General features: G+C 31.5%; 1 protein-coding gene across 1 annotated transcript in view; it reads right to left on the bottom strand.

Annotated features, from left to right (window-relative positions):
* LOC111026239 (glypican-6-like) overlaps positions 1-10,660 on the bottom strand; it is a 57,200-nt gene extending 46,540 nt beyond the window's left edge. The window contains exon 1 of the mRNA XM_022304277.1: positions 9,986-10,660. Coding sequence (XP_022159969.1) covers positions 9,986-10,136 — 151 coding nt within the window. The 5' untranslated portion in view covers positions 10,137-10,660. The remainder of the gene's footprint in view (positions 1-9,985) is intronic.
* Positions 10,661-27,323: the final 16,663 nt, after the last annotated feature.

Raw genomic sequence — 27,323 nt, 5'->3', positions numbered from 1 at the left:
GAGGTCCTTCTTAAATCATGTGGACCGTGAAAATTTTGACTAGCGTCCACTTGAATGGAAACGAGCATACGTTATGTTATAATGAACACAGTTAACAAACGAATACCAACGTATATAATAATATATTATGTGCATTGTTAGGATTAAGGAACAGCGAAAATAAGTTCAATAATAATGGATAAGTGCATGTTCTTATAATACCTACGAGACATTTTTGTGGAAATATTTTGTTTTTCTTTAAACGGTGTTATAAACACTTGAATAGGGAATAATAATCGGTAGTAATATTATACACTCGTACAGTACATACTATTATGCGTAATAATATTATATTGTCATCAGCTGATAGATTTAATATTGTTGTATCGGTGGAATACCAACCGAAATTGCAGCAATATAAAACCATTTAAACCCGAGGTGCTTGTTCGAGGCTTTACATTTTAGCGCAATGTTTACACGCACTGTTAGTGAAAAAGACGACTACGGCCAAGGTGTATCGGCACAATTTGAGAAAATCACCAGCGGGCACGACGATTGGGTTTACAGAAATGTTCTAGTGATTTATAACCACCTGCACAATATAACGGGAGGGACCTTGTCGCGATGTGTCCGTTATACACGAAAACTGTGGTATTTTAATATTATTCCGCTCAGAACCGGATAGGGCAATAAACATAAATCGACTGGAAGTCTGGAAATAATACCGAAGCAGGTGCGGATCGACGTACGTAACGAAAACTCTCGATTTTGCGCATTGCCACCAGACGCGTGGTAATTATACAACACGTAGTATATAGACATACACGAACGTCTATGTATTTATAATGTGACGCGTGTCGGGACCACCCTATAAACGCCGTCTGAAAGGAGAACAGCAACAAAAAAACCAACGGTAAGAATGAAAAGCACGCCTAGCTAATAACAACCGAATTAAAATAAATACAGAAAAAAAAAAGGTTCCGATGACTTTCCCACCGTTTTCTCGGTCAAATTCCATCAGAGGCCTGCGCCATTGTCATTTGTTACGGTTAATGTTTTCAAATATGTAATGATGGTGTAATGATTTAATCTCCGAGGAGCCCGAAGATGCAGGTACCCATATACATGTACACAAACACACACACACACACACACACACACACACACACACACACACACACACACACACACACACACTACCTTACATGTATACATGCACTGCGGTCTATATACTATACGCGTTATATGTATATAATATTATATATACTACTAGTACTACGACGGGAACCAGAGCGGCGGCGCTGCAGTCCGTCCACGCACGCCGAGTGAGAAAGACGAGCCGCCGAGCATTGTGTTTAAATGCAGTTATGGGAACAAAAGATTATTTGTGTACGCGAGGCGTATTATACCTATACACCTATAATATACTGCAGTGCACAGCGACCGGCTCGGGATGACTAGACAATATGTGCGGTAAATGATGCCGGAGGCGGAGAGGGGTCACGCCGCGGACACACGCGGGAGGATAAAAATCACACATAGATGTATTATATAATATATATATATAAATATGTATATATATACAGAGCGAACGCAGTGCGATCAATGAACACGCAGTAATTGAGGTTTACGAGCTAATTATTTTTTTTTTTTATAGTCCCGAGGAATTTATCTTTAGGTCTTGATACGACCTCCACCGCCGCCGACCACCCCGCGAGAGAGAACTCGGGTACGCCGTAATAGATCATAATATAATATATATATAGGTACTATTGCGAGCACAATGATCTCCGGTATATATATATCATGTTGTTTAAAACGCGATGTTTATTATATATGTATATGATGTGTATAACAATATATATTATTATGTATCCCTTTTACTGCAAGCAGACGAATTCAATGGGCTGCACTCTCGCTGTGCACGGCGGCGCGGCGCTTGTGTGTGTTCTTTTTTTTTTTTTTGAAGAAATATGATAGAGTATATACCGCCGTCTAGGGAAATGTTCAAAAGAGCACTTCACTATTTTCCCTGTGTCTTTTAGACTTCGCTAACGGTTTGCGATTGTTACACACCCAAGTCCGAACTTAAAAGGAACCCCGTCTTACGTCCTACGTGCATATTTTAATATAGAAAGTATAATGTGGTATAACTGCTAACTCTGTTTGATAATATATGATTCACTTTAAACTCGCTCAAACATTTTTTACGATCCATAAAGTATAAGTATAATATACTGCAGCGAATTTCATTCATACTCAAAATTCTTTATAATCTATTCATAGATAATAAGACAGCATTTTTCTATATATATAATTGCAATGCACTTATTTCAAATCGTGTATGTATATATATAGTATTATGTCCTACATATAACGATGGCAGATCTTGTATAGACACATATTGTATTAAGTATGAGCGTATATAGCTCGCGATGGATTATCATAAGGTATATTCATCCCCATTGACGTGTAAAATCGTCAAGATTATATATTAGATATATTGAAAACAACGATTGAACGAGCTTTATACATGATATATAATATTGAATTCAAAAACTTGTACTCACAACCATGTTTAATGTAAGTTTGATATAGGTATCTACGGTATATATAGAATTATAAATATAGACATGTATTAGTGAACGCAAGGGCGACGGATGCGATCATTTCGCGTCACACTTGATCGTTCTGTATATACGTTCCGGCGATGTGTATAATATTATGTATATATGATATAATAACGGCGGCTAATGAGTACCACTGAAAAATCTCATTCAATATGTCGGCCCGTAATTCACCATTACGGTCAATGCGTATCCACGGGGAGAGAGAGAGAGTGAAACATACAGACACAGACGGAGAAAGAAAGAGATTTGGTATTCAGAACGGACTCCCATGGTCCGTGTGTATGTACACCATAGACTTAGATATATATATATATATATTATATACCTGCAGTCCAGTATCCACGCGGCTGTATGTGCGGTGTTCAAACACAAGGAGAAGGAGGAAGAGTAGGAAAAAACGTGTATTTATTATATTTACGCGCGTGTATATCCATTACGACGATGTCCGTCTTTTCAGCCTGCACTCGTGATGAGTATATTATATTACCGGACCTTCAATAACCTCGGCCATTAATGCAGTATTTATTATTAATATGCTGATTGTATTTTGTGGCACGCCCAAAAACAGTGAGAACGGGGTGGAGCCGAAATTCCTATTGTGGATTCAGGGAACGAATAAACGTTGGACCGCAGGACGAACCGCGGGAGTGTGACCGGAAGAATGGGTTTCCGGTGGTAGATATATTTTCGGACGTAAATCCTTTGTTTCAGGGGGACGGGGGTCTTGAACCCCCTAGAGCACATTTTTTATACAACGTTATGTATTGTACCGGAATCGAGATTCAATACATCGTGATCATTTGGATTCAACGATCGTATGATTACGAAAAAAAGAGGCAAAACATGACGTATGAGATACACGAATTGATAACGATTAGCGATAAAAAAACGTTACTGTACCAGAAAATTTGTTTAACCAAATCTAAATAGATACGACTGGTATGAATTTTATTGTACGTCCAAAAACATAATTCACATCTTATCTCATACAATAACACAATGTTTAACGGTTCTAAAAGGAAAGCACTCTAATTCTCATTCAACTATATACATGCCTATGTATGTATAATAGGTTTATGCATACCTATAGTTGTAGATAAATTATAGCAAAAGGGACGTTAAATACATCTCGGTAGATAATAAATTGTTCAGTAATCCAGCATTACTATTCAACGCCATGCGCACTGTTTACAAATATGATATCTAAAAATCTTTTGTTGGAACACAATTTCATTTTTTACTGTCACTAAACGACACATAATATAAATAATACTAATGATACGTTCAGGCGGGACAAAGCGCTCCAATTTAAAACAATTTTCTCGCAGATAACCGGATTACTCGTATATCGTTTTCATAAAGTAATATTATGACATCTGCATAGCGAATACGCGTTTGTATAGAGTCAGTCGATGGATCCTAGCGACAGTGGACAATATATTATTGTAGGTACATATAGTACAACGTATCCTGCTGATGAACATATAAGACTCTGCGCCAGTTTTAATGACGACAGGAACGAACGAAGAAGAAACAAAATACAAAACCGTTTATGTATAAGTAGAATATATTATACTCACACGAGTCGAGATCTCGAGATTTGCACGCAACACTTCACATATCGAGTAAACGTCGCCGTCGTCCCACGATGACGTTTTGTGAGAAACAGACCAGAAAGACAAACACGCGACGGCGGTGGTGGTATACATATAGTATCGTTTTTACTATATTATTTTTTTGTTTTTTTAACAGCCCGACAGTTACGCGGCGTGACGACCCAGGTTACACATTTATGTATATATATGACAATGGATAATATTATGTAGATGGGTATTATACATATTTTATTATTATTTTAAATTTTTCATCTCGTGTCGCACGGCTGAGACGGCGATGTCGCGGTTCAGGCGCAGTCTATATTTCTGCCTTATCTTCGACACACACCATCGTCTGCACGACTATAATAAGATGGTGTAGGTACAAATGTACAAAATATGTCCACAGAGAGTATACGTGTCGGCTGATCCGACGTGTACGAAACGACTGTCGCGTACACGTACCATCTTCTGTACGGTCTTATATTCGATCTCTGCGACCGATAACAGCGGCCGACTAGAAACCGGGCACCGATGATGGACCGGCTGCTGAGTATTATATAATACGTATAAGATACGGACGAACGCAAGACATCCGAAAAACGCATAATAAAATGGGCACATTAGATATAATATGAAAATTATATAGTTATAGACATTACGAAGAGGACGATTTTATTATTTTATTTATTTTTTGACACCGGAAAACCACATCTCGCGCGTAAGAGACACGTCGTATAAGATGCATATAAATATTGAAGACAGAGATTTATAACACACGAGCACAAGCATTAAGTTTTTTTTATGTTTAAGTTTATATATTATATATATTATATATACATACAGAGAACGTGACCGGACGGCCACAAGCGTCCGTTCCATTAAACAGCTCTTAGCTGATGCAGCAGTCTATAATGCGGCCCTTCAACGCGTAAATACGTACCTATATAATATTATAACGTACACACGAGAAAACATTCCGTCATTACGGTTATTATTGCGCTCGCTATCCGTGTGTAATTTCACGATGACGTGTCAAAATGGCCAATCAAATAAAATAGGAATAAAAAAAAACTTTTAAAAAAAATCGTGTACACGGCTTTTAGTGGTAATTGCGACGATTTTCACTTTGCCCCGAAGTGACTCAGTGCGTATATGAAATAATCACAATAAAAAAAAAATGTTTGTTCAAAATTCCAGTTGGATCTGACGGCAGAGAACATAATAATAAAAACGATTGTTCCCATCGGATGATATATATATCATTATTATATATATATAATATGTGTATACGATCCTAGGCGTTAATTACATCACAAGGTGAAGTGAGGGGGGCAGTAATACTCTTCATTTAACATTCGTAATTGCATTAGGTTTACATTTGAAGGTGTATGTAATTATATTATGATTGTCGACGACGAGAATTAAAGCACGGGCATCATTCAATCATTATTCATTGTACATAATAAAGGTACGAATTTATGGAATATTAATAAGAAAATAATTTTTTCCATTAAGCCAGCAGACCGTCAATGATTATTAAAATATTATGTGTTTTTATTAAATTATAGATGTAACTTTTGCAGGTAACTATAGCAAGCAGGATAATGATTTTTTCATTTTATTTGTACATTATGTAAAATTGGTTTTCATATTTGATGTCTTTAGACTTAAAATAGGTAAATTAACAGGAAACCGTATTTTTAATCCAGAATTTTTAATTGTTCGTTAAATTACATTCGTTGTATGATATTATAATCCAAGACACAATCGATCGTTATTCATAAGTTCAGACTATAAAACTGAGCTTGAAAGTTTCACTGTAATTTATTTTGATTTGATTTGAAAGAAAATATTAGCAATGAATATTGAAATGTCTTTTGTGTTTTATAAATATAAATTATATAGGTATAGCTATACATTAGATATGAGTATGCTAGCGTTCGCCAATATTAATTATCTCGTTAATAATCGAATGAAACTATTATTTCGTTACAATTAATTTACAACAGTGTTTACACCAGTTTTACTTTTTACACACAACAATAACAATCATAATGATCGATTCGTCTGAAATCTTAAATTGGATCAAGTTAATGTGTGGTTTTCGAAATCTACGTCATCCATGTGTTAAGTTCTATAAAAACAATGCTTTATAAATGCTTTTATGTACAATAATTTTAATTACACAAATTACTTACAAGTAAAAAAAAGCAGACAAAAGAGTCCTTCTTTTGTTTATTTAGTCATTTTTTTATGAAGTGGATAAGAATTGCTTTTATTCAGAAGCGTTAATTCGTGTGTTCGTAGAAGAGTCAAATGTATTATTATTATTCAGTCACTTGTTGCTCACAGACCTTAAAAAAAACCACTTGAAATTACCCTGTGGGGCTTAAAGAAGAGCAGTTTAAAATGTTTTAAAATTTTAAATACTTGAATAAATGCGTTTAAATATTTATACATTGTAATTATTTAGAATACATTCAAGTATTATCTTTGTATTTTGCCAGAAACATTAATTTAAATTTAAATTATATTCATTTGAATTTAAACAAGCCCGCAAATATATAAACTATAGTTTGGATGAATCATATGTACACGTAATCAAAAGGCGATATGATTATGATAGCAACGATGATTCCAAATAATAAATGCTAAGATTAGTTAAAATAGCTGGAAAGATAAACAAACGATGAACTCAATTTAATATCTAACGTGATAATTTAAGATATTCGTATAACATTGGTGTACTTCGAACAGTAGTACTGATATGAAAAGATGAAGAACGATTTTTTAACAATTTTTAAATATCCAGAATTAAATTTAAATGATTTCAATAAATTTGACATTGAACGTTTGGTAATGCAATAGAGAATTATATACTAACGTAATAATTTAAGTATTTTAAGCTGCATCCACACAAGATGGTAAAAACTGATCCTGATCCTGGTTATTCCTCAATAGTTTTTAGCTATAAAATTATATATTGATATGTTTGATACGTATAAAATATTATGTCATCAATACTGTTTTTTCATCGCAATCTAATTTAAAGGGTTTTTCTTCTATTTTGAAAAAAAAATGGATATGCTTTATTCCTGGGCTTAGTAAAATGTTAAATCATGGCTCTGTAACTATAATATTATTATGACTCTACCGTCTCTACCTAATAACAATGTTATTTTCATCATTTATTGTCCCCTAAAATGGTGTTCTGTCGTTTTCGTCATTGTTGAATTACTGCGTCTATCGTACTCGTTATATACCTTTTACGATACTTTTATCTATTTATTTTATAAAAACAAAAATGTGTATTTTACAACGTATGTACAACCTATATATACATATTTTATAGTATGCAGTGTGTGCGCCGCCGTGCCGTGCACGTACGTGTAAAGCCAGATAAACTCCAGTTTGGTTATCTCCCATTTCCAGTTATAGTTATATTGCCATTCCAGAGACAACCCTTTTCTGTTATATTAGTCCATCGGGTACAAGGTTTGCCAGCCAATATATTTGGGAGACGGGGACATTCCACATGGATCGTTTCATTCCCGACATACCTCAGTGATGACGCATTGTTTACACGGAAAAACTGGCGGTGGTTGGAAGAAGCAGCAGCAGCAGATAAGAACGGCAGAAAAAAATGTCGTTAATGAAATAAAAAAAATATATCAATAAATACCATTCGTTTTTGAAAAAAAAAAAATTTTATCCTCGTATTTTAGTTCTTTTTTTATACTTACATTTTTTCTGCAGTGCTAAATTCGAGATAATTACGATGTAAGCTACGTTGGCATAATATACTATTTACATATTACTTTCCATAAACGATACTTATATATAAACGAAAATAATATACTAATAAGCGAATCATACCAGCTGCGTCTATTTGGGTAGTTGCCGTGTACCTACTTGGATTGTTTCGAACCCGTACAAATCGACTTTATACCTATGATGTATATTATTATAATCCTATTTGCGGTTGCTGTGTTGTATACCACAAACGTAATATCGCAACCATTGTCGGTTATCGTTTAATTTTACACATATCTACGTATTACGAGTATATTACAAACAAATGTACAAGACGAATGATTTTTAAATTTATAAATATTTACTGAATACCTAATATACCCCTACCAAGTAAATTATATCGGAAAGTATTAAGAGGATGTCAGATTTGGTACCTACTATTTGTTTTCTCTCTCTGACTTCACTAATTTGTTTTTGACTCATCTTCGTAAATGCATAAATACATGTCATTAAATTAAATGATTATATTACAATTAATGTTTACAGTTAGACCAGTAGATTATTTTTAGATACATTAAGATAAGATTTAACATTTTATAATGCTTTTATCGATCTATAAATTGACCAGAGCTTGACTGGTACTCGTAAACTAAAAATCCGTGCTTTCATAATTAATTTCCTACTTTGAATGTTTTGAAAATTAATTGAGAACGGGAGCAAATAGTGGAATGACCGGCGAATGAAAAAATCTGAGCGAAACTATATCCCATTACAGACTTTAATCGAGTTAACTATCGGTATATTGCTCTGCAAATGGATGCATCAGAACGCTTAAACGTATGTTCCGACGTCATACATTATTATACCTACGAAAACGTGATATTAATTCTTGATAATATTGAAATGACCTTTCTAAAATTCTCTGCAAAACTGATATCAATCACAGTAACATGTAATATCAAGTGTAGATTATGGCAAGGACGCGTGATTATAACATTATTGTTGTACTTATTTTGTAAATTTTCTACATACATTTATTGTTACTCTTTATATCTACTCAATACAATACGGTGCTACACAGAAACGGTGTTTCAGGCGCCGTCAATTTATGTGAGTGTTAGGTATATTATTATATAGGTAATATTTTTAAAACATTGTTAATTATTCAGAAGTTTACTTAGATTATTTTAAACAAAAGTTCAATGTGTACTACTCTGGTGATGATATGTTAAATGAAATGAAATTATTTATCGAATTAAACACTGTAGGTTTTGCCCAAGGACAAAAAGTATCTGTTCCACTCCACACCCCTTGGAAACAAATTCTAGAGTAGCTTGCCTATACTTTTACATGGCGATGTCTTCATTTTAAATATCCATACATAAGCGAATCGTAGATAATATTGTTGGTTATACATTTGAAAAAAGTGAACATCAGAGCGCGCCCGGAACGTCCGCGCATTTTAGTGTTTCGATCGAATCGATTTCAAACTTTGTGGTGCAAACGTCCAATATAATATACAGAGCTCTGCAGAAAGAGGGAGAGAAAGGAAAAACAAGCACACGCACGCACGTCCGCTTGCGTGTATATGTAGAGGGGCCGGAAATGCGCAATATAGTGTCACCCTTTAAAAATATTGTACGCGTACACACAACCACCCTTATCCTATTCGACGGCAGATTTGGCAGCATCAAAGGAGTTAATTGTATTCCGCGGCGGATGACGAATCGATATAAACGGGCACGTGCCCGGCATGATGTACGTGCGTATATGTACAGTGGTGTGGGTAGTTATCAATGGTCAGGGGAAGGACACGGCCGCCCCTGAACTAATTTTTTTCTTTAATGTAATCTTCTACACGATCGACACAACCTACCCCTTTGTTATTGCACTAGACTTTTGTGGACTATTCAAGCCGGTGCACATCACAGAGTGCGCTGGCTGACTTTGAGTGGCCACGAGCGAGGCAAAAACATAATGTTTAAATTGTTAGCGTAATCTTTGAAGAGAAATCGAAACACTTACTTGAGATAGCTGGTTGTTCCAATACGTAGCTGGTGTCGTTGAAATGCGTCCGGAAGTAGTTGGACGTTCGGTAACACGAAGGAGGCGCACTAGTTGTGGCCGCCTGTGCCAGGCACAGGACGACAGTGAGCGACCAAAGGCTGCGGGTCATCTCGGCTTCCGGATATCCGGTTGCTACTGCGATTCTCGCGAAACAAAAAAAACGGCGATAAATGGCAACGGAACTACGAAATGGTTCGTAGCCGGTACGCAACGGTTATAGTCGTCAACTATATAAGATTCTCAATTATTATTATTTTTTAATTGTGCGAGGGGATGAGCGTCCACCACCGACACTATAAATCGCGGAATGGCGTCAAACGCATGGCCGCCGCTGCACTGTTGTAGGACTGGAAACGGCGTTATCGATCGAATTATGCTCCCCGGACCCGGCCGGCTCGGTCTCGGCGTGACAAAATTACCGCGGCTACGGCAACAAATAAAATAATTCGGACGAATAATGACGATATTTGTGAGCTTCGTTTTTCGTTATTTGGCGACGGACAGACACGAAGACACAACACTCGCACTCGGCACGGACGCACGTTCAACACTGATACCGCTGCAAGAACAAAAACGACGACGGCAACGACAACGACCGGTCTACACTACTGCTGCCGTTAGCGGTGCGTGGCGCGTGCAGCTGCGGCGGCGGCGGTACCGGCCGGGCAAGCAGATGATTTCGGTTCGGCGTCCGGCGACGGTACACGAACCTCCCCGATGGCAGTGGCGGCGGCGGCGGCATGTCCGCTCGGCCGACAGGTATGGGCAGGTAGGAGGCACGACAGGTATGGGCAGGTAGTCTCACCGAAAATATTATTACAATAATAATAATAATAATACCGACACTAATCGAATAAATTACACGATCGAATCTCCGCACCCCGCTCCCCACCCCCCTGCAACCGACCCAGACGCGAAACACGATCCACATAATATTACACATTCGCCGGAGCCTATACAAAATCTGTGTGGCTTGCCGGTTGTACTACAGTTCGACTGCATATTGTTCTCTTTCTCATTTATAGGTTGGGATATTGTGAGGTACGGGGAACTTGGTCTGTGGGTTAAACATTTTGTTGAAATTTTAATAAAATATCAATAATTAATGAGGATAAGTGAACCAAATGATTACCACCACAATGACCAAGCCCTCCACAAATCACAATATATCGGAATTCGTATCCGAATTCGACCTTTGAAGTTAAAATTTATCAGCCATCTACTAAATTGCATAATAAACGTAGTATAAAGTTAAAATTAAATCATAAATTCATATTTCATTTTGATAATATTTTTGTCTAGTACCTGCAGCTATAACGCAGACATATGTAAATATAAATAAGTACATAATATTATATGCGAATGATTTTTAATATATTCCCACTCCCAATGTATAACATTCAGCATTATACATGTCCGAAATAATATTTTCCATGAACGAACGAGACGTCGTATTATAATTAATATAATTAATATGCCATAATAAAGTCCCAACTTCCCAAGACTACTTGATTGACATATTATTAATATTCAAATGTTGCTATATCATTTTAGTGTAACTGGTCGAATGCAGACTTGTTAAAACTAAAATAATATGATCATCTATTACTAAAATGTCGTGGCCGCTCAATCTACATTTTAGAACCCATAGGCAATCCATTTAAATTTTAAGGAAAACAAAATCAATTTTTCATATCTGTACCTGTTAAGCGGCTGAAGTAGCATGGGGTTAGACGAGTCAATCAACAAAATCAATTATATTTCTCATTAATTAAAGGTAATATAATTATATAACTCATATAAATTATATGCACATTGGTTACCTGGGTTTCCCAATTAAGTTCCAACGATTTGAAATAATTTTAAATCTAAACTCTATGATATTCTTCAGAATCAAGGTTTTAACATCTTAATGTAGCTTGCAGACCTACAATACCGACGGGTGGCATCGTTATAATTTTCTTAACGGTAATTAATATGTGAAGTTTGTGATGAATTGATAATGATTTATTTTTAAATCAGGAGGCTACAGTACAACATGATAGCTATTAGCTACTTTAATCAGTTGTATTGAACGAAAATCACGTGTGTGATACTGTGATATTTTAATATTTATAATACAATAAATTGAGCTAATGAAATTGGACGATATTTATTTTCGAACAGTTATTTGGCAATTCATAACAATACGGGCCATCGACGATCGACAACACTGCAGTTTCGGTTATACCAAACTGCTGCGGGTCTGTGCGCCCACTTGCTACGGTTAACTGCTCAAAATATAAATACCTAATCAGGCGGATTCAAAACTGACAACGGGAAATTGGTTTTGAAACATTAAAAAGAATCATGTAGTTAATTCAATATACGCTTATAGCAGCAGCCGGTATACGAATTGTTTGGACTTGAGTTCAAATGGTATATATTTAAGTAGTAGGTACCCATGTCATTTTGATAAATATATCGATTGACAATCCAATATTGTATATAATATGCAATTAAAGTGATATTTAAAAATAATTTTAAATCACGATTATTTATGGTTAACTTTCCAAAACGATTTATTCAATGTAGGTATACGACTTCTTTGTAAAAGAGTTATTATAAACTGTGATCACTGTAAAAATACGTTGGCTGCAAAAATCTTTATTTAGATTTTACATCATTTCTTAGAACCAGTCTGTAAAATTTAAAACCACTGCGGGCTATCATAAATTATTTACAATCCATGACTTAATAGATACATTAATACTTTAATTTTACGCAAATTAAATTTAACCGGTGAATATTACCAAATATTCAAAGTATGCATAAAAAATGTGTACAGTATTTACAGTGGATATAAATTTGTTGTTTTTTATGTACTTTTATATTACTTCAAACATCATCGATTGATGTAACAAATATCTTATGTTTATTTTATATTTTTTATTCATATAATATTATACTTAATATAATTCACGCAAGGCATTTATATGTTAAAAAAACTTCATTCAATATCTCGTTCGAATTACTTACAACATGTTATCTACATTAAAGGAAAATTTCGAGAATAAAGACAGAATTTCATTTTTTTGAAACATTACTAATTATTTATATAATGACTACGCGATAGTACAGTAACTAATTTATTGCATTAGGTATAATCAACCAAATATTTTTCTATAGGGTGGTTTAAACAATTTTGAATAGTGTTTAATGAATAAATTATTCAGTTCTTACACAACATACTATTAAATATAATGAATAAGTATTGAAGTTATTGGCATAAACATACGTCTTAAATTTAAAAAAATGTACTTGAAAGTTTTTTGCTATAAATTATATTAGAATACTACTATTTTAAAAAACCATAGCAGTAAACTTCGGTGTGAAGTGAGAACTTATAAGTTATATTATATCTAACAGTCCACCTTAGGTAGGTACGTGAAATCGAGCGCATTATTGTGTTTAGCATAAATATAATATTATAAACTATGTATGTGTATAAAAAATATTAATGTACTCTTGACGTTCATAAATATATATGCATAAAACCTATTAAAAAAAAGAAAAAAAAACAAAAAAAAAACCAATAACTGATAAGCTTGCAATTAGGTATTATAATATTATTCTAATGATAAAAAGTCATATTTTGTAATAATAGTGCATTGTTTTTTCTTTCGAGATTTCAAAGCGCCTATTGTATAACAATGATTTTTTTTTTTTGTACAGATTGAAATCAGTTGGAACATTATTGCTGTAGCAACCTGGACTCGACCCCTCTTATTCACTACTTTGAAAAATCATATTATATCTAAATTAACTGCGAGTCTGCGTATATATTATAAGACGTATTCAATTTACTTGAGAACCTATTTTGCGATCATGGTGGAGATAGGCTTACGGTACTGTTGACTCCTACCTCAATCATAGTATTAATTCATTTTATTTATTCAGTATTTCAGTAACCCCAATAACATCACACAATGTGATGCGTGGGACTGTTCTACCACTTCTTCTACAGAGTATATTTGTAGGTATAAGTGTAAGCTATTATATAATTAATAATGTGGTGTTTTGCCATGAAATCCAGACAAGATTATCCATTAAACATTTTTCTATATAATATTTATTAAATATAGCATAATATGTCGAAACTCATAGGTACACTTGGCGGGCAACAAAACCGTAAAATATATCTCGCTAGTGTCTATACAACATTACCACTTTAAATAAAGCACACGGAAATAATATTTTTTATTATTTAAAAATGTCCTTAACTTAAGACGACATTAGCTAAATCATTATTACTTTTCTGATATATCCTATAGTTAATTTATAGCTAGCAACCTGCACAAGTCCCAATGTTATTCACTACATACTTGGAAAATCGTGTATTCGTGTTATGTCTAATATTTAACTGATTGTATAGATAGGTATTCAATTTACTTCCTACTCTGCGATCAGGGGAGAGATATGCTTACAGCACGGTCGATTCCTGCCTTAATCATACACGAATTATATTTATCCTGCAACCAGCTACCAGCGGCCAACAATATGATACGTAGGAGTATTCTACATAGTCTACAAATGAAAATATGTCATTTATATTTTTATGTAAAAATTCATAGATAATAATCATCTATTCTATTGTACTGTTGAGCAATACAACTATGATATAAAAAATTAATAATTGTGTTTACTGTGGTTTGAAAAAACATATAGGCGTCATAATTTATAAAATATTGTAAGAAATATTTTATTAAAGATGGACACTTAACAGTTGTCTTTTAAGCAAAAATAACTTGTCTAAATGCATACACACTGCGGACAACAAAACCGTCGAATAGACCTATTTAAATAATACCTACACTTTTAATAAACCACATGCAAATATTACCACTTACTATTTAAAAATGTCTTTAACTTTAGATGGCATTAGCTATTTAATTTTTATTTTCTAGATATAATATTTTAGAAATTACTAATTACTTTGTTATGATAAATAATAATTTAAAAAATATAAACCGTAGAAAGTTGAAGCATTTCAATATTATTTATCATTTTCAAAAAAATATTAAGTAACAAAATTTTCAAAATAATTGTGGTTACTTAATAATTAATTTTAATAGCTATTTATATTTGAAGCTTTTGTATGTTTTAAGTTTTTCTACTATAAATGCTGTTAAAATCTCTTTATTTAAAAACTATAAAATGTATTACTAAGTTTATCATGTATTGATCATAATTCATAATATTATACAGTCTTTCACCAAGCATGCTCATCCATTGTTTCTTCAATAATGCGATTATTTAAAATCTTATTTTTGGAATTTTGCAACATATTTTTTTCATACTTACAAATTCTTGAAATTGTTTGTATTACTTAAATAATGTCCTACGGATGTTTTCAAATGAGAACACCCCCTTTCAATTTCAAATTATACGGCGGATAATTTTTTTGAAAATTTAGACTTATTCGGATCAAAATTCGTACAAGTAGTTTCTGAGTCATTTAACTTAGTGCACAAATGTTTTTTTTAGGATAAAAGGTCGGTAATAAGCTTATAAGATATGGAGGCTATGTGAATTTGGACATTTTATTCATAACTATTAATCTATCAATATTAATAATCACTAAACATGGCTCATGTAAAATACATATTAGATCAAATTTTACATCTAGTCTATATTTTTGTAAAAAAAAATTGAAGATCTATTATCCTTTGTACAATCATTTTAACAACTAAGAAACTACTCATTCCAATTTTGAATAAGGTACATCAAAATTTTCAAAAAAACTATCCACTACATAATTTACAGTAAAAAAGTGGGTTCTCATTTGAAAAATAAAAGTTTATATCACCACAGGACACTCCTGAAGTAGTACAAAAAAATTCAACCATCAAAACATGGACTTTGAGTCTATTTTATAATTACGAAAATCAGAGTTTGAAGAAGTACATTATTAAGGGGAAAAATGGGGTGAGCATGCTTGGTGAATCACCCTGTATAAATCAATTTCAAAATATCGAAAAAAACTAGAACAATTTTTTTTAATGAGCATGTGATTTTCAATTTTTGATGAAATTTAATATTTTAACGAAATTTAATGATTCTTTTCCTAACGATCTTAATTATTTTATTGTAGTTAATTTAAACAATATTAGTCGTAGACACTTGAACATTTTTAACATTAAATTAATAATATTTATTATATCTGTTGAAAATATGTTGAAAATATTCAATAATTTCATACGTTTTAATTTATTTTTGATACGAACTTATTGTTATCATTGTTCTATAGTTTCGCCGTAGGCACTAGGCATTGTGGTCTTATACTTATAAGACATAAGTTAATAACAATAATATTATACATTTATAAATAAATAACCATTATATACAATTATGCAATGTTCTTGGTAAAAAAATAGTTAAACCAACCGTTTTAAAAAAAAATACCAATAATAGTATAAAATGTTATAAAATATATTCTTGGGAATTTTGTGAAAACCATCTCAGCTCAGGATCTTTATTCGCCGTATATGCGATGATTTATTATATTGAATCCAAACTAAACATTATATTCATTACAGTGACCTTAAGGTTACAGATGCGACCTACCTACTCGATATCGTGGAACTCTCGAAACCGCTACCACAATATAGCAGAGCCTGTCTTGACCAGTCTTGGCCGGTTTTTGACATTGTGGGTGCTGACGAAACTGACCGCGTGTTTTTTTCGATACTTTTGTTATAATATTAAGTTATTATTTATTGTAGTGGAATAGGGTCCATAATTTCAATGGCAGGTATTACTGTGTTATACACACATATAGGTAGGTAACGATTTTATTTGCAGCATACGGTAGATGGCTAAACCCGTTATTGAGACAACGAGAGATGGCAAATATCGAAAAACTCATCAATATTATTCCTTTGGAGACAATGACGTAGTATCTGGGGATAAAAATGATTTTGTGTCATCAAAGACGAGGTTTACAGCAGCTCACGTATGATACATACAGCCATACAGGGTGGTTATTTTATAGAAAAACACACATGTCATCCCAAAAACTATATACACATGAACATTTTTTAAAATGATTTTTTACATAATTATACGAAACAACATTATTTATTACGAAACAATATTTTTTAAATGTTAGGTACAATGTATTATCGTCATTATTTTATAAGTTCTATAGTTTTTCGAATACATTTTGAATTACATATCCCTAAGCAGAATATTAAGAATTCGTGAAGTATTTTGAAACTTCAAAATCCAGTATCTGAAGAGAAGTTGATTATTAGTTATATTATAAAGCTGAATTGAGCTGCAGAGGAGACAAACGTATTGAGCTTTGCTAATTGTAAAAAACTTTAAAAAATAGTAAAAAATGTTGTTTTGTTCCTACTAGTAAATCGCTCTAGAGAAATCAGAAATAATTTCAAAAACGTCTACAGCTTTTAAAATAATGGGCGTTTTTCGATAAAAGAAACACCCAGTATGTATTTGCGTACCTATATACATATATTATTATGGTTGAAGAAATACGTGCGAGTATCAATAGCATTTTGGGTTAAACGCCTTATGCGTTTACGAACAGAGCTGCACAATCTGATATGTATTCGTATTTAGTATTCCTCTTTATCCACTGCACGGTACAAGTTTTTCATTTTATTTTTTCTCGATCTCACCATCTGCAGTTATTCCAAAACATCAAATCGTGTAAGAAAAAAACCAACCACCTCCTTTTTTGTCTCGTGTCGGGTGTTTCAAATATTAGACATATATAATAATTTAATTTATTACACCATTTGAATAAAAATAATTATTATACCATTATGAAATTTTAAAACGCCATTTTTTGCATTATATATTATAATAATTTAAAATATTGAAAACTATTCGAATATTCAATTACATTAAATACAAGAATATTCATTTTTAAAACTTTTTTCTCGAATAAAATAAGTTAACGTAATTAATAGAGTCTACCTAAATGTATTTATATGATCACGTGTGGTTTGTAAATATTGTTGTGTCATTATAATATAATTGTATCTATTTGTATCGCATAAATATGAAATTACAAGCGATTGTGTATAGCGTGTACTTAGGTATATTGACTCATAATAAATTATGTAGACTGTTATACAGACATAATAATATTATATTACGTAGCCACACGGTATTGAAAATGATCCTTCGTTCGTGCACGTATTTGACTCGATCGACAATGCGGGAGCTTATAGATAATAAAGGCAATAAAGCATTTTAATATGATTACAATAATATTTTACGCGTGTAATACACGCAGGTGTGTTTTATGAATTTTATGAGTATTTAATGTCATTTATTCATAAAAAGAAAAGTTATATTTTGTCACATTAATATGATTAATATTATTATTGACTGTGCAGTGGTCGGTGTTTAAATGCAACACAATAATTATTGTGTGGTTCAACGACCCAATTGTGAATAATAATACGAACGTTTTGTCGAGTCGGTCGCCTATATAGTTTGATATCACTACTAGAGCATAGTTATGCTGGAAATGCTGAGCAAATAAAATTCACGATTTTGAAAACTGATAACGTATACGAACATGAATAGGTTGTTACTTGCTATATTAAAAGAAATTGGAACTCTGCATTATAGTATTATTATTGTTGAATTAGAAATAATGTTGCATTTCGTGACTGTCAAAACTCGAGGACTTAGCGTCAAGGATTTCCCCTCGTGATAGCTCTTGTAATAATTTATGTACAGTATTATTACTATTATTATTATTTTTATGTCTCGAGGACAAAATCAAACTTCAACGCGTTGTTTAATAATGTTATAATGTACAGTGGTATACCATACTCGTCTTACACCATTAATCTAAACTCTGGAGCTATTTTATGATAAAATATTCAAGTAATAATTATTAAAATGTAATTCGTGCTGGACAAATACCAAAAGTTAAGAAGTTGATTGCACACACTCGGCGCTAAACCACTTTGACTGAGTTTGAATTATCTACACATAATTGGCTTTTTTTCTAAAGATCGCTGTCGATGATTACGCGACTAAATATGGTTTATCACGTCGTAAGTTATTTAATTAACTCGATAAAAGCAAAATATACTCTCCACTTCATCTGGCTTGTTTATAAATAATGGGCAATTTAATTATAATAAAGTTTTTATAACATATAAGTATTATAATTTATAACCTTTGTCCTGTACTCTTAAGTAGGTACCTAAATTGTAAGTCATATAAATTATAAATGTTTCAGATCATATTATAATAATATGTGTATCATAATCACTATTTAGATTTATATTGGTTTCATGTACCTACTAACTATTTTACTAGTTTAAGTTACTAATTAATTAATTTACCTAACAACTGTTTAGCCAAAAATCATATAATATAGAAATGCGTAGAAAGTACAATTATATAAATGAAATTCACTAGTGTTCAATTACAGGTGTCGGGTTATTATATATTATATTACTGTATAAATAATACACATATTTTGTTATATATATGTATTAAACACTATGAATATAAATCATTTAATTAATCAACTGCATAATAAAATATTCATAATAATATATTGCTTAATAACATGACAAATGACAGTTAAAATAAAATGTGTATAAAAAGATAAAATCCACATTTCCCTAGCCTAACCAATCTCAGATTTGTGGCGGTAGGTGCCCGACCGTAAGAAAAATCTTACATAGTTCTCTCAATTCACTAAATCGGTGAAGATTTGAAGTCGATCACCCAAAGTGGGTGGGCCAACATCACGTACATAAATAGTTCAACATTAAAAAAGTCATCGACTTAACTATTAGCAGAAGAAAGTTAGATAAGAAAAATCAGAATTTGAATAAATAAATTATAGTCGGGGGGAAAAAATTGGGGATGAGTAGGTATATGGTATTTGCTAGGGAAATCACCCTGTATATTTGAACTACGAACTAAAAGACATTATTCAATATTACAATCGTCTATTAAAATCAACCTTAGTTCATGATTAAAGCACTTAATAGTTTATAAATTATTATATTTTGCGAGGTTTTTATTTTTTTATTTTCTGATGAATTGCGAACTTTTTAATAGTATTATTCGAATTACCAAGAATAAAGATTAATAAACTTATATCAGAGGAAATGGTGTACAAATTATTGTAGTAGAGACTGTAGCGAGTAAACCAACAGTAAAATATAGGCCGTATTTGCGCGTCACACACACGCATTGTGCTGTAATCCGCAATCATACCGAAAGATTTAAAAAAACGCTGTGGTGGTTTGCTTACCTGATGGCTGATAAACTGTTTGCATATTAGCTTTGATCCGACAGTAGGATTGGCAATTGCCTAAGTAGGTGTCTACGTTGCACTGACTGTCGCTAAATGTTGTGTCCGTAATTAACCACAGGTGGATTGCCTACCCATGTGATTAAGTTGCACGTAAATGGATTTTCACTTGAGATGATTGACTTGCCAGACGCACTCATTTACAGTTTTTGACTTAGCACTTTTTATATACAAAAAATAAAGATACTTTTTTGGGGGAGGGGGTAGGATAGAGGCGAGTAGCAACGCACGCAGGATATGGGTAGTTCAAATTTTTATAATTTAAATAAGCTAATTACTAATTACTAATTACTAATTACTCTTAGGTAATTTCGGGTAATTCAGCTTAATATATATAACGAAATCTAACAATAACAAATCAGTGTCTGGTAATCTAGTATGTATTCAATTTATTGTACTGTAATATTATATACATAATGATTATGTATAATGATTTCAAATACTATTGCATAAAATATCCAATTAGTGTTTAAAAAAATGTAAGAATATTTTTACTGTTGTATAACTCAAATTAATACAACCCGAATTACTGCTGAACTCATAGATAGAGGACTTTACATTAATAATAACGGATATTCAAAATCCAAATCCATGATTATTAATATTATAATATTTTCATTCTGGCAGATCGGCACCAACCACGATGTGAAAAGAATAACATTAGTTTGGTCGTTTTATAGTTCATAATATTTTGTGTCCGACTTAATAATAATAAAAAAAGAACCCTGTCCAAACACATAAATAGTATTCTACCACGCAATTGTTACAGTATGAATGTTGTATTCAAGGGGTTTCAGTCGAGCAATCTACATACAGTAACGATTTTATTTCGTACTTTGAAACGTCGAAAAAAAAACACGGCGAAAATATTAACTACCTATGAAAAATAAAAACATTTCAACAGTATAATAATAATATGGTCGGTGGCAGAATATCATAATGGGCAAACAATTCGCATGGTTTGCATAATTCAATTTATCACAGGCCAAAATAGCACATTCCGGTCGAGCTGCTATTTGATGAAGGTTTTATATTATTATTGTGTTTGGTTTTTAAGTGGGCAGATCGGAATTTCGTATAATAAACTAAAACAACGTAATAATTATTACAATATAATATCGTATTCGTTATCTATAAATAAAGTCGGATGTAAATATTGTTGTCATTTGAATAATAATACGAAATCCCGTTAACCAATTTCACTTATTTAGATTTCGAACCATAAATAACCGAATATTTAATATTATTATACAACAAATTTAAAAGGGTTAGAGTGTAACATGTTTTAAGTAGTAATATTTAAGTGATTCTTAGGACATGTCCAACTAAGTTGTGTTGGTGTGGGAGTAGTAATTTAACAGATTAGCATGTGTAATCTGTTATCACTTTTAAGTTTTAATTATCGCATGCGTACACGCATATCAATAAGTCACTGAAAATTAAATACATTTTTGTTAGCATACCTAATTAGAAAAACTGCTAAAATGCGGATAATAAGATTAAAAATTCTTCCTGAAATTCCAAATTTCGAAAAAATGTTTGAATTAATACGTTTCTAGATTCTAGAATAATTAGAGAATCACTGTTTCGATTTAAAATCTCATGCGCCCAAAATAAATCCTAATGGAGTTTGTAATATTTAATGGAATTTCACAATCATATTTTAATTTTAAGGTTATTTAATATTTAAAATTTAAAATCTACTTTCTAAATAGCATAAACATATTTTGTCAACAAATTAATAAATACAACAAAAAATTGAAATCTGACATTGCATAATATGTTTAAGTACTAATTAGTAATTTACTGCCGCATATTGATCTAAAACGTATGAAATTTACGTTTGCTGCAATTCCCTTAACGACTTGATTTAAATGAATGTGTTATCAAGATTTTCCATTTACAAAAAAAAAAATAAATACATTTGCACTAGCCTAATCTAAATTACTATATTTGAAATTTATAAGACCCAAGAGTTTTTTTGAAAAACTAGTGTTGGGTAAATGCACAAGCGTATCATTCATTCATCTTGATAAAAGAGGGAAAAACTAAATAAAAAAACAAAATACACCATTATGCGTATCTTTTATGATAATATGAATGGCGCCCATCGATTTCGAGACTCGCACTGCCTTTATTTTCCATACATATATCCATACAGAAAACCACTATACCGGGTGATCCATTTAACGTAAGGCACTCATTACTTCGGAGATTACCAACGTTTTTGAAAATATTTCTTTTACAGTTTTACAAAAACTATGTTACAAAACAACATTTATGATTATGATAGTAAATTATATTTTACTATTTTCTATCATTATAATTGTCTTAAGTCTTTTACTCTTTTGAATGACAACATGCATTTTTAATTCCATATTCCTAAGCGGCTAAGCAGAGTATTATTTGGAGTATTTTAATCTATAAAAATAAAATTTTGGACAAGTATAAAGTTTATTAATTATAAGTCTATAATTTTTAAATACTTATTTAAAGTTTATGAATGGGAGTTAGGTAGTGGAGGACCAACATTTTGTGGGGTACCACTGTCCTACATTAAAACGCTATACTAAGCTTTAAATACTTTTAACTCATAAATTACTGGTCCAAAATTCGATTTGTATACATCAAAGTACTTCAACAAATATTCTGATTTGGAATACGGAATTCAAATTGCACGTTATCATTAAAAAGGTAAAAATTATAAAATAATAATGATAAAAAGTAGTCAAAAATACAAAATGTTCACGGTTCAGAATTTTGTAAAAAGAATATTCAAAAGCATTTATAGTTACGTCATAGTCTTTAAAATGATAAGTGTCTTACGGTAAGTGAATCACCCGGTAAAGTTTTGTGAGTCAATCGATCGAATTCACCAACAATTAAGAATTACTTAAACTTTGAATAAAATATTGCCTGACAACTAGTATTTATAACTATACTAACTACAACTAGTGCCTTAATAACATTTTTAATCCAACATAACAAAAAAAATACGTTAAAGACTTAAATTAAAAGCTATATAGTACCTTTTAGCCACTGCCAACTAATAATATAATATTGAACCTATTACACAATAAAAAATATACAATAATATTAATATACGGTTCTAAATAATAAATTAACTATATCTACAATATTATCATAGAAAACATCACCGCCAAAATCCAAGGAATGGGGTGATTCCCCAATCAGACATCACATACCCCACTCATGAACGCCACTATAATACTTTTATACGCCGTACATATGTTATTATTATAACCACTCATGTCGTTAATTTGGATTTTATTTAAGTATAGTTCACTAATATATAATATCATGAATTGAATCAATTCTACCAGTCTAACCTTTCCCTATGTACATTATGTAGGTTATGTGTACGATAACCTTACACTGAAGTATGTGAATTATATGCACTACCAATTTTATTTTCTAAATTATATTTCAAAATAAATATACTAATTTACTGTTTCTTACACGGTGTGTGATCGCTTGACATTCTATTCGATCTATTATGGTCATAAAGCTAACATAAGTTGGGACGAATCCGTCCATTTTTTGTTTAATTCGACGCATTTGGGCTGGTCACCTTTTTCACAAACACAAATCATGACATCGAACGACCTGTGAGTCGATATATGAATAACTTATATGCCACACGCATTTCATAGTGTTACAAGAGCATTTTTTTTTTTTTTTGAGAGAGGTAGTAGCAGTGTGAGTACCCACACACTATGCAATTTTTTCCATAATTGGCCTAAGTCGATTTTATTAATAAATTATTTAAATTTGGGTATAAGTCATTTAAGAATTATAATATTACTAAACTTTAAGATTAAAATTCGAATACTTTTTACTATAATGTTATATATTTTATATATTTGTATATATTTTCTAGCTGTATTTTACTATTACCTAGGCTTACCTGAGTCCGACCAATTTTTTTCGTTCTGATTACAATATTTATACACACACGTTAGACATATTTTGCATGCAGTCATGTTTCATTTTTACATAATGCAATAAGTATAGTTTAGTTATGTTTAATGTCAAGAAAAAATATTTTGATAAAAATTGGGGAACTTTTTTTGTTAACAATATTCAACTGTGGAGGAATTGACCTCATAAAATATTTGCACTCCCTTATAAAATACTTAAATGGCACCCCCGTCGCGTCGTTCTCAGAACTATAATATTATTATTATTTATATAATTTCTACTGTTTTCATCACGGTGTACGATGATAGGTTATTTATTGTAATAATATTGGTAAATAATTATATAGTATTGTTTTATTTACGATTGTGCTGCTATACTGCGATACTGTGTGTATCGATCGATTTTCGAATAAAAGTTTTTGCGCAATAAAAACAACTCTCCCGACGATAATTCACGTTCAACGATCTGCGATGCACTAGTACACATAAATTCTGCAGAGCTGTATTAAATGTACCAATATCACTCGTAAAACCTCGTTTAACACGTTTTCACATCTATAGAAGCGATTTATTTATTTTCGTCGCAGTCGTTATATAACGTGGTGAAATCACGTGGCAGAAATCGTCTTTAAAAATATCTAGACTGTGTTGTGGTGTGTAGAGTGTATTCACTCGTACACTACTCGTTAACAGTGATCCCTCGTTATCCTCAGATGTTACCTTCCAGGAAAGTTGCACGGATGACGAGAGCACAAAAATCTATAATAAAGTAGGTTAGGATTTATTTCTCTAATTTTAAAAATATGTTAATATAAATATTTTTTATTATTATTATTTATTCATTGTATTTTTATTTTTATTTAACACTTAATTGATAAAAAAAAACCAGTACAAGTGTCACTCACATATATCAACTGACATATGAACAATTAGCGATTATTAATTGTACATAATATGTCGCCCCTTATATTATATTTATCTCTAAAGTCATAGTATAATTATGAAATATTTGAGTACATGTACTTAAATACTGTCTGAGACGTCTTGTTTTCAATTATCTTGTATTAGAAAATAAAACAAATACTCTTATTTAATTCCTTTATTGTCTTTGTTTGAATAAATTATAAATATTTTTTTTCTAGTCACAAGTAAAATCATTGAAATTTTGGTAATTTTATGCTTGACATGCCCTCGTGAATACCAGAAATAAATCTGAGAAGGGAACACCATTGTTGATTATTTTCGGCGAAGCCTATATTAGTATAAATGTGACGTGAATTGAAAAATATAAATTAATGACTAAGAATACAGATTTTATGTAAGTTACACGAGTGTATGACACTATGACATACACAAAATCATGAATATGACATGTATAAGAATTATAAATATATTATTTCAAGAAGAAATATAAAAATGATTTAATGAAAACATAATACACTATGGCACAGTCACAGACAGAATTCTACGAATTTATACAACTAGATAAATATATAGTTGACGATATTTTTCCGAACATTTATACAATTTGTCCACTATCGACAACACTGTTATCTTAAGAGCAGATTCATTGAAAAAATATTAAGTACACCTGTTCAAAGTAAAGTGAAAAAAATACATCTAGATGAATATTTATATTTAATTAGTTTCTAAGTATTCCACATACCATGCCACAATCTTGTAAAAAAATACTTTTCATTTGTATTTAAATACAGATACAAATAAATCAACTTAAAAAATATTAAAATAGTATTTCTAGTATTTGTATTTGTTCTTGAATAATAATTATTGACAAAAGTACTTGAAATACTATTTAAAATTTTAATTCCTTTTAAAGTTAATTTATTTGTATCTGTATTTAAATACAACTGAAAAGTATCATTTTACAAGATTGTGGCATGGTATGTGGAATGTAATTAGTTATACGTAACGATATAAAGAAAATCATGTAAAACAAATTGCATCACGGTTAGATTAAAATAATGATTATATACATGATATTTTATAGATTATTCATTTATGGGTATTTCGAACAAATCCGCGGATAACGAGAGATTACTGTATATTATATACTCGACATCAATTAATATTCGTCACTGGTCGAATAGCTGCCATATTGTCATGAGAATGGTGTACACATGATGTAAACGTGTTCAGCAACGTTATTTATAACGTCTTGTGCGTCGAGAAGATTGTTGGAAATTGAGGAGCTCGAGTCAAAAGAACTTTACATATAATATATACTTGAATATGCGACTTGCGTGCTAGCTATTATAGTGTTTCTGCCACTCGTTCGCGTCATGATTGCAGCAAAACTGCAGCAGCGTGCTAGTACTGCGGATTTAACGGAAAAGAAGGAAATCGCCTTAGACGGAAAAACGAAAAGTAGAATAATATGATAAAATTTATATACTCGTATATTTTTATTATGTAATTTTTTTTAAAAACTATCCATCAAATATTTTTTAACGTTCAAATTTTATATAATATTAACTTTGCACTACAATCCGTTTTAAAATGAGATAGATATTTTTTTTACGCTAATAGTTAAATGGATTTATAATTTGTACAACATTTTAGCATAATACAGCGAATAATATTCAACCACAAAAATCACATCACACGGCGTAATAGATAGGCAATTTAGGTACACAACTAATCTTACTGATGAATTTATTTTACTTAATAATCGGTCTCACGCATTAGTGCATTACCTACTACATCTAAATAACTTTAAGCAATTGTAAATTAATTAAATTAAGTTAAATGGTTAAGTATTATGTATCATATTATATGGTTATCATAGATCGTCACAAATAATTTAAAATAAGCATTTATTCGGAATATTTTACAGCCGACTGAAGCAAAATATATACAAATATTTTTATGAATTTAATACTAATTTCTTACGATTTCGATTAATTCGATTAAAGATTCAACACATTGTTGTAGTATTGTTTCAACTTGGATCAATATTAGATTGGTATAACTACTA

The sequence above is a fragment of the Myzus persicae genome, unplaced genomic scaffold, assembly GCF_001856785.1.
Source record: "Myzus persicae strain clone G006 unplaced genomic scaffold, MPER_G0061.0, whole genome shotgun sequence".
NCBI classification, from domain to species: domain Eukaryota; kingdom Metazoa; phylum Arthropoda; class Insecta; order Hemiptera; family Aphididae; genus Myzus; species Myzus persicae.
The sequence above is the reverse complement of the archived record's forward strand: the minus strand, read 5'-3'. Positions and strand labels throughout refer to the sequence as shown.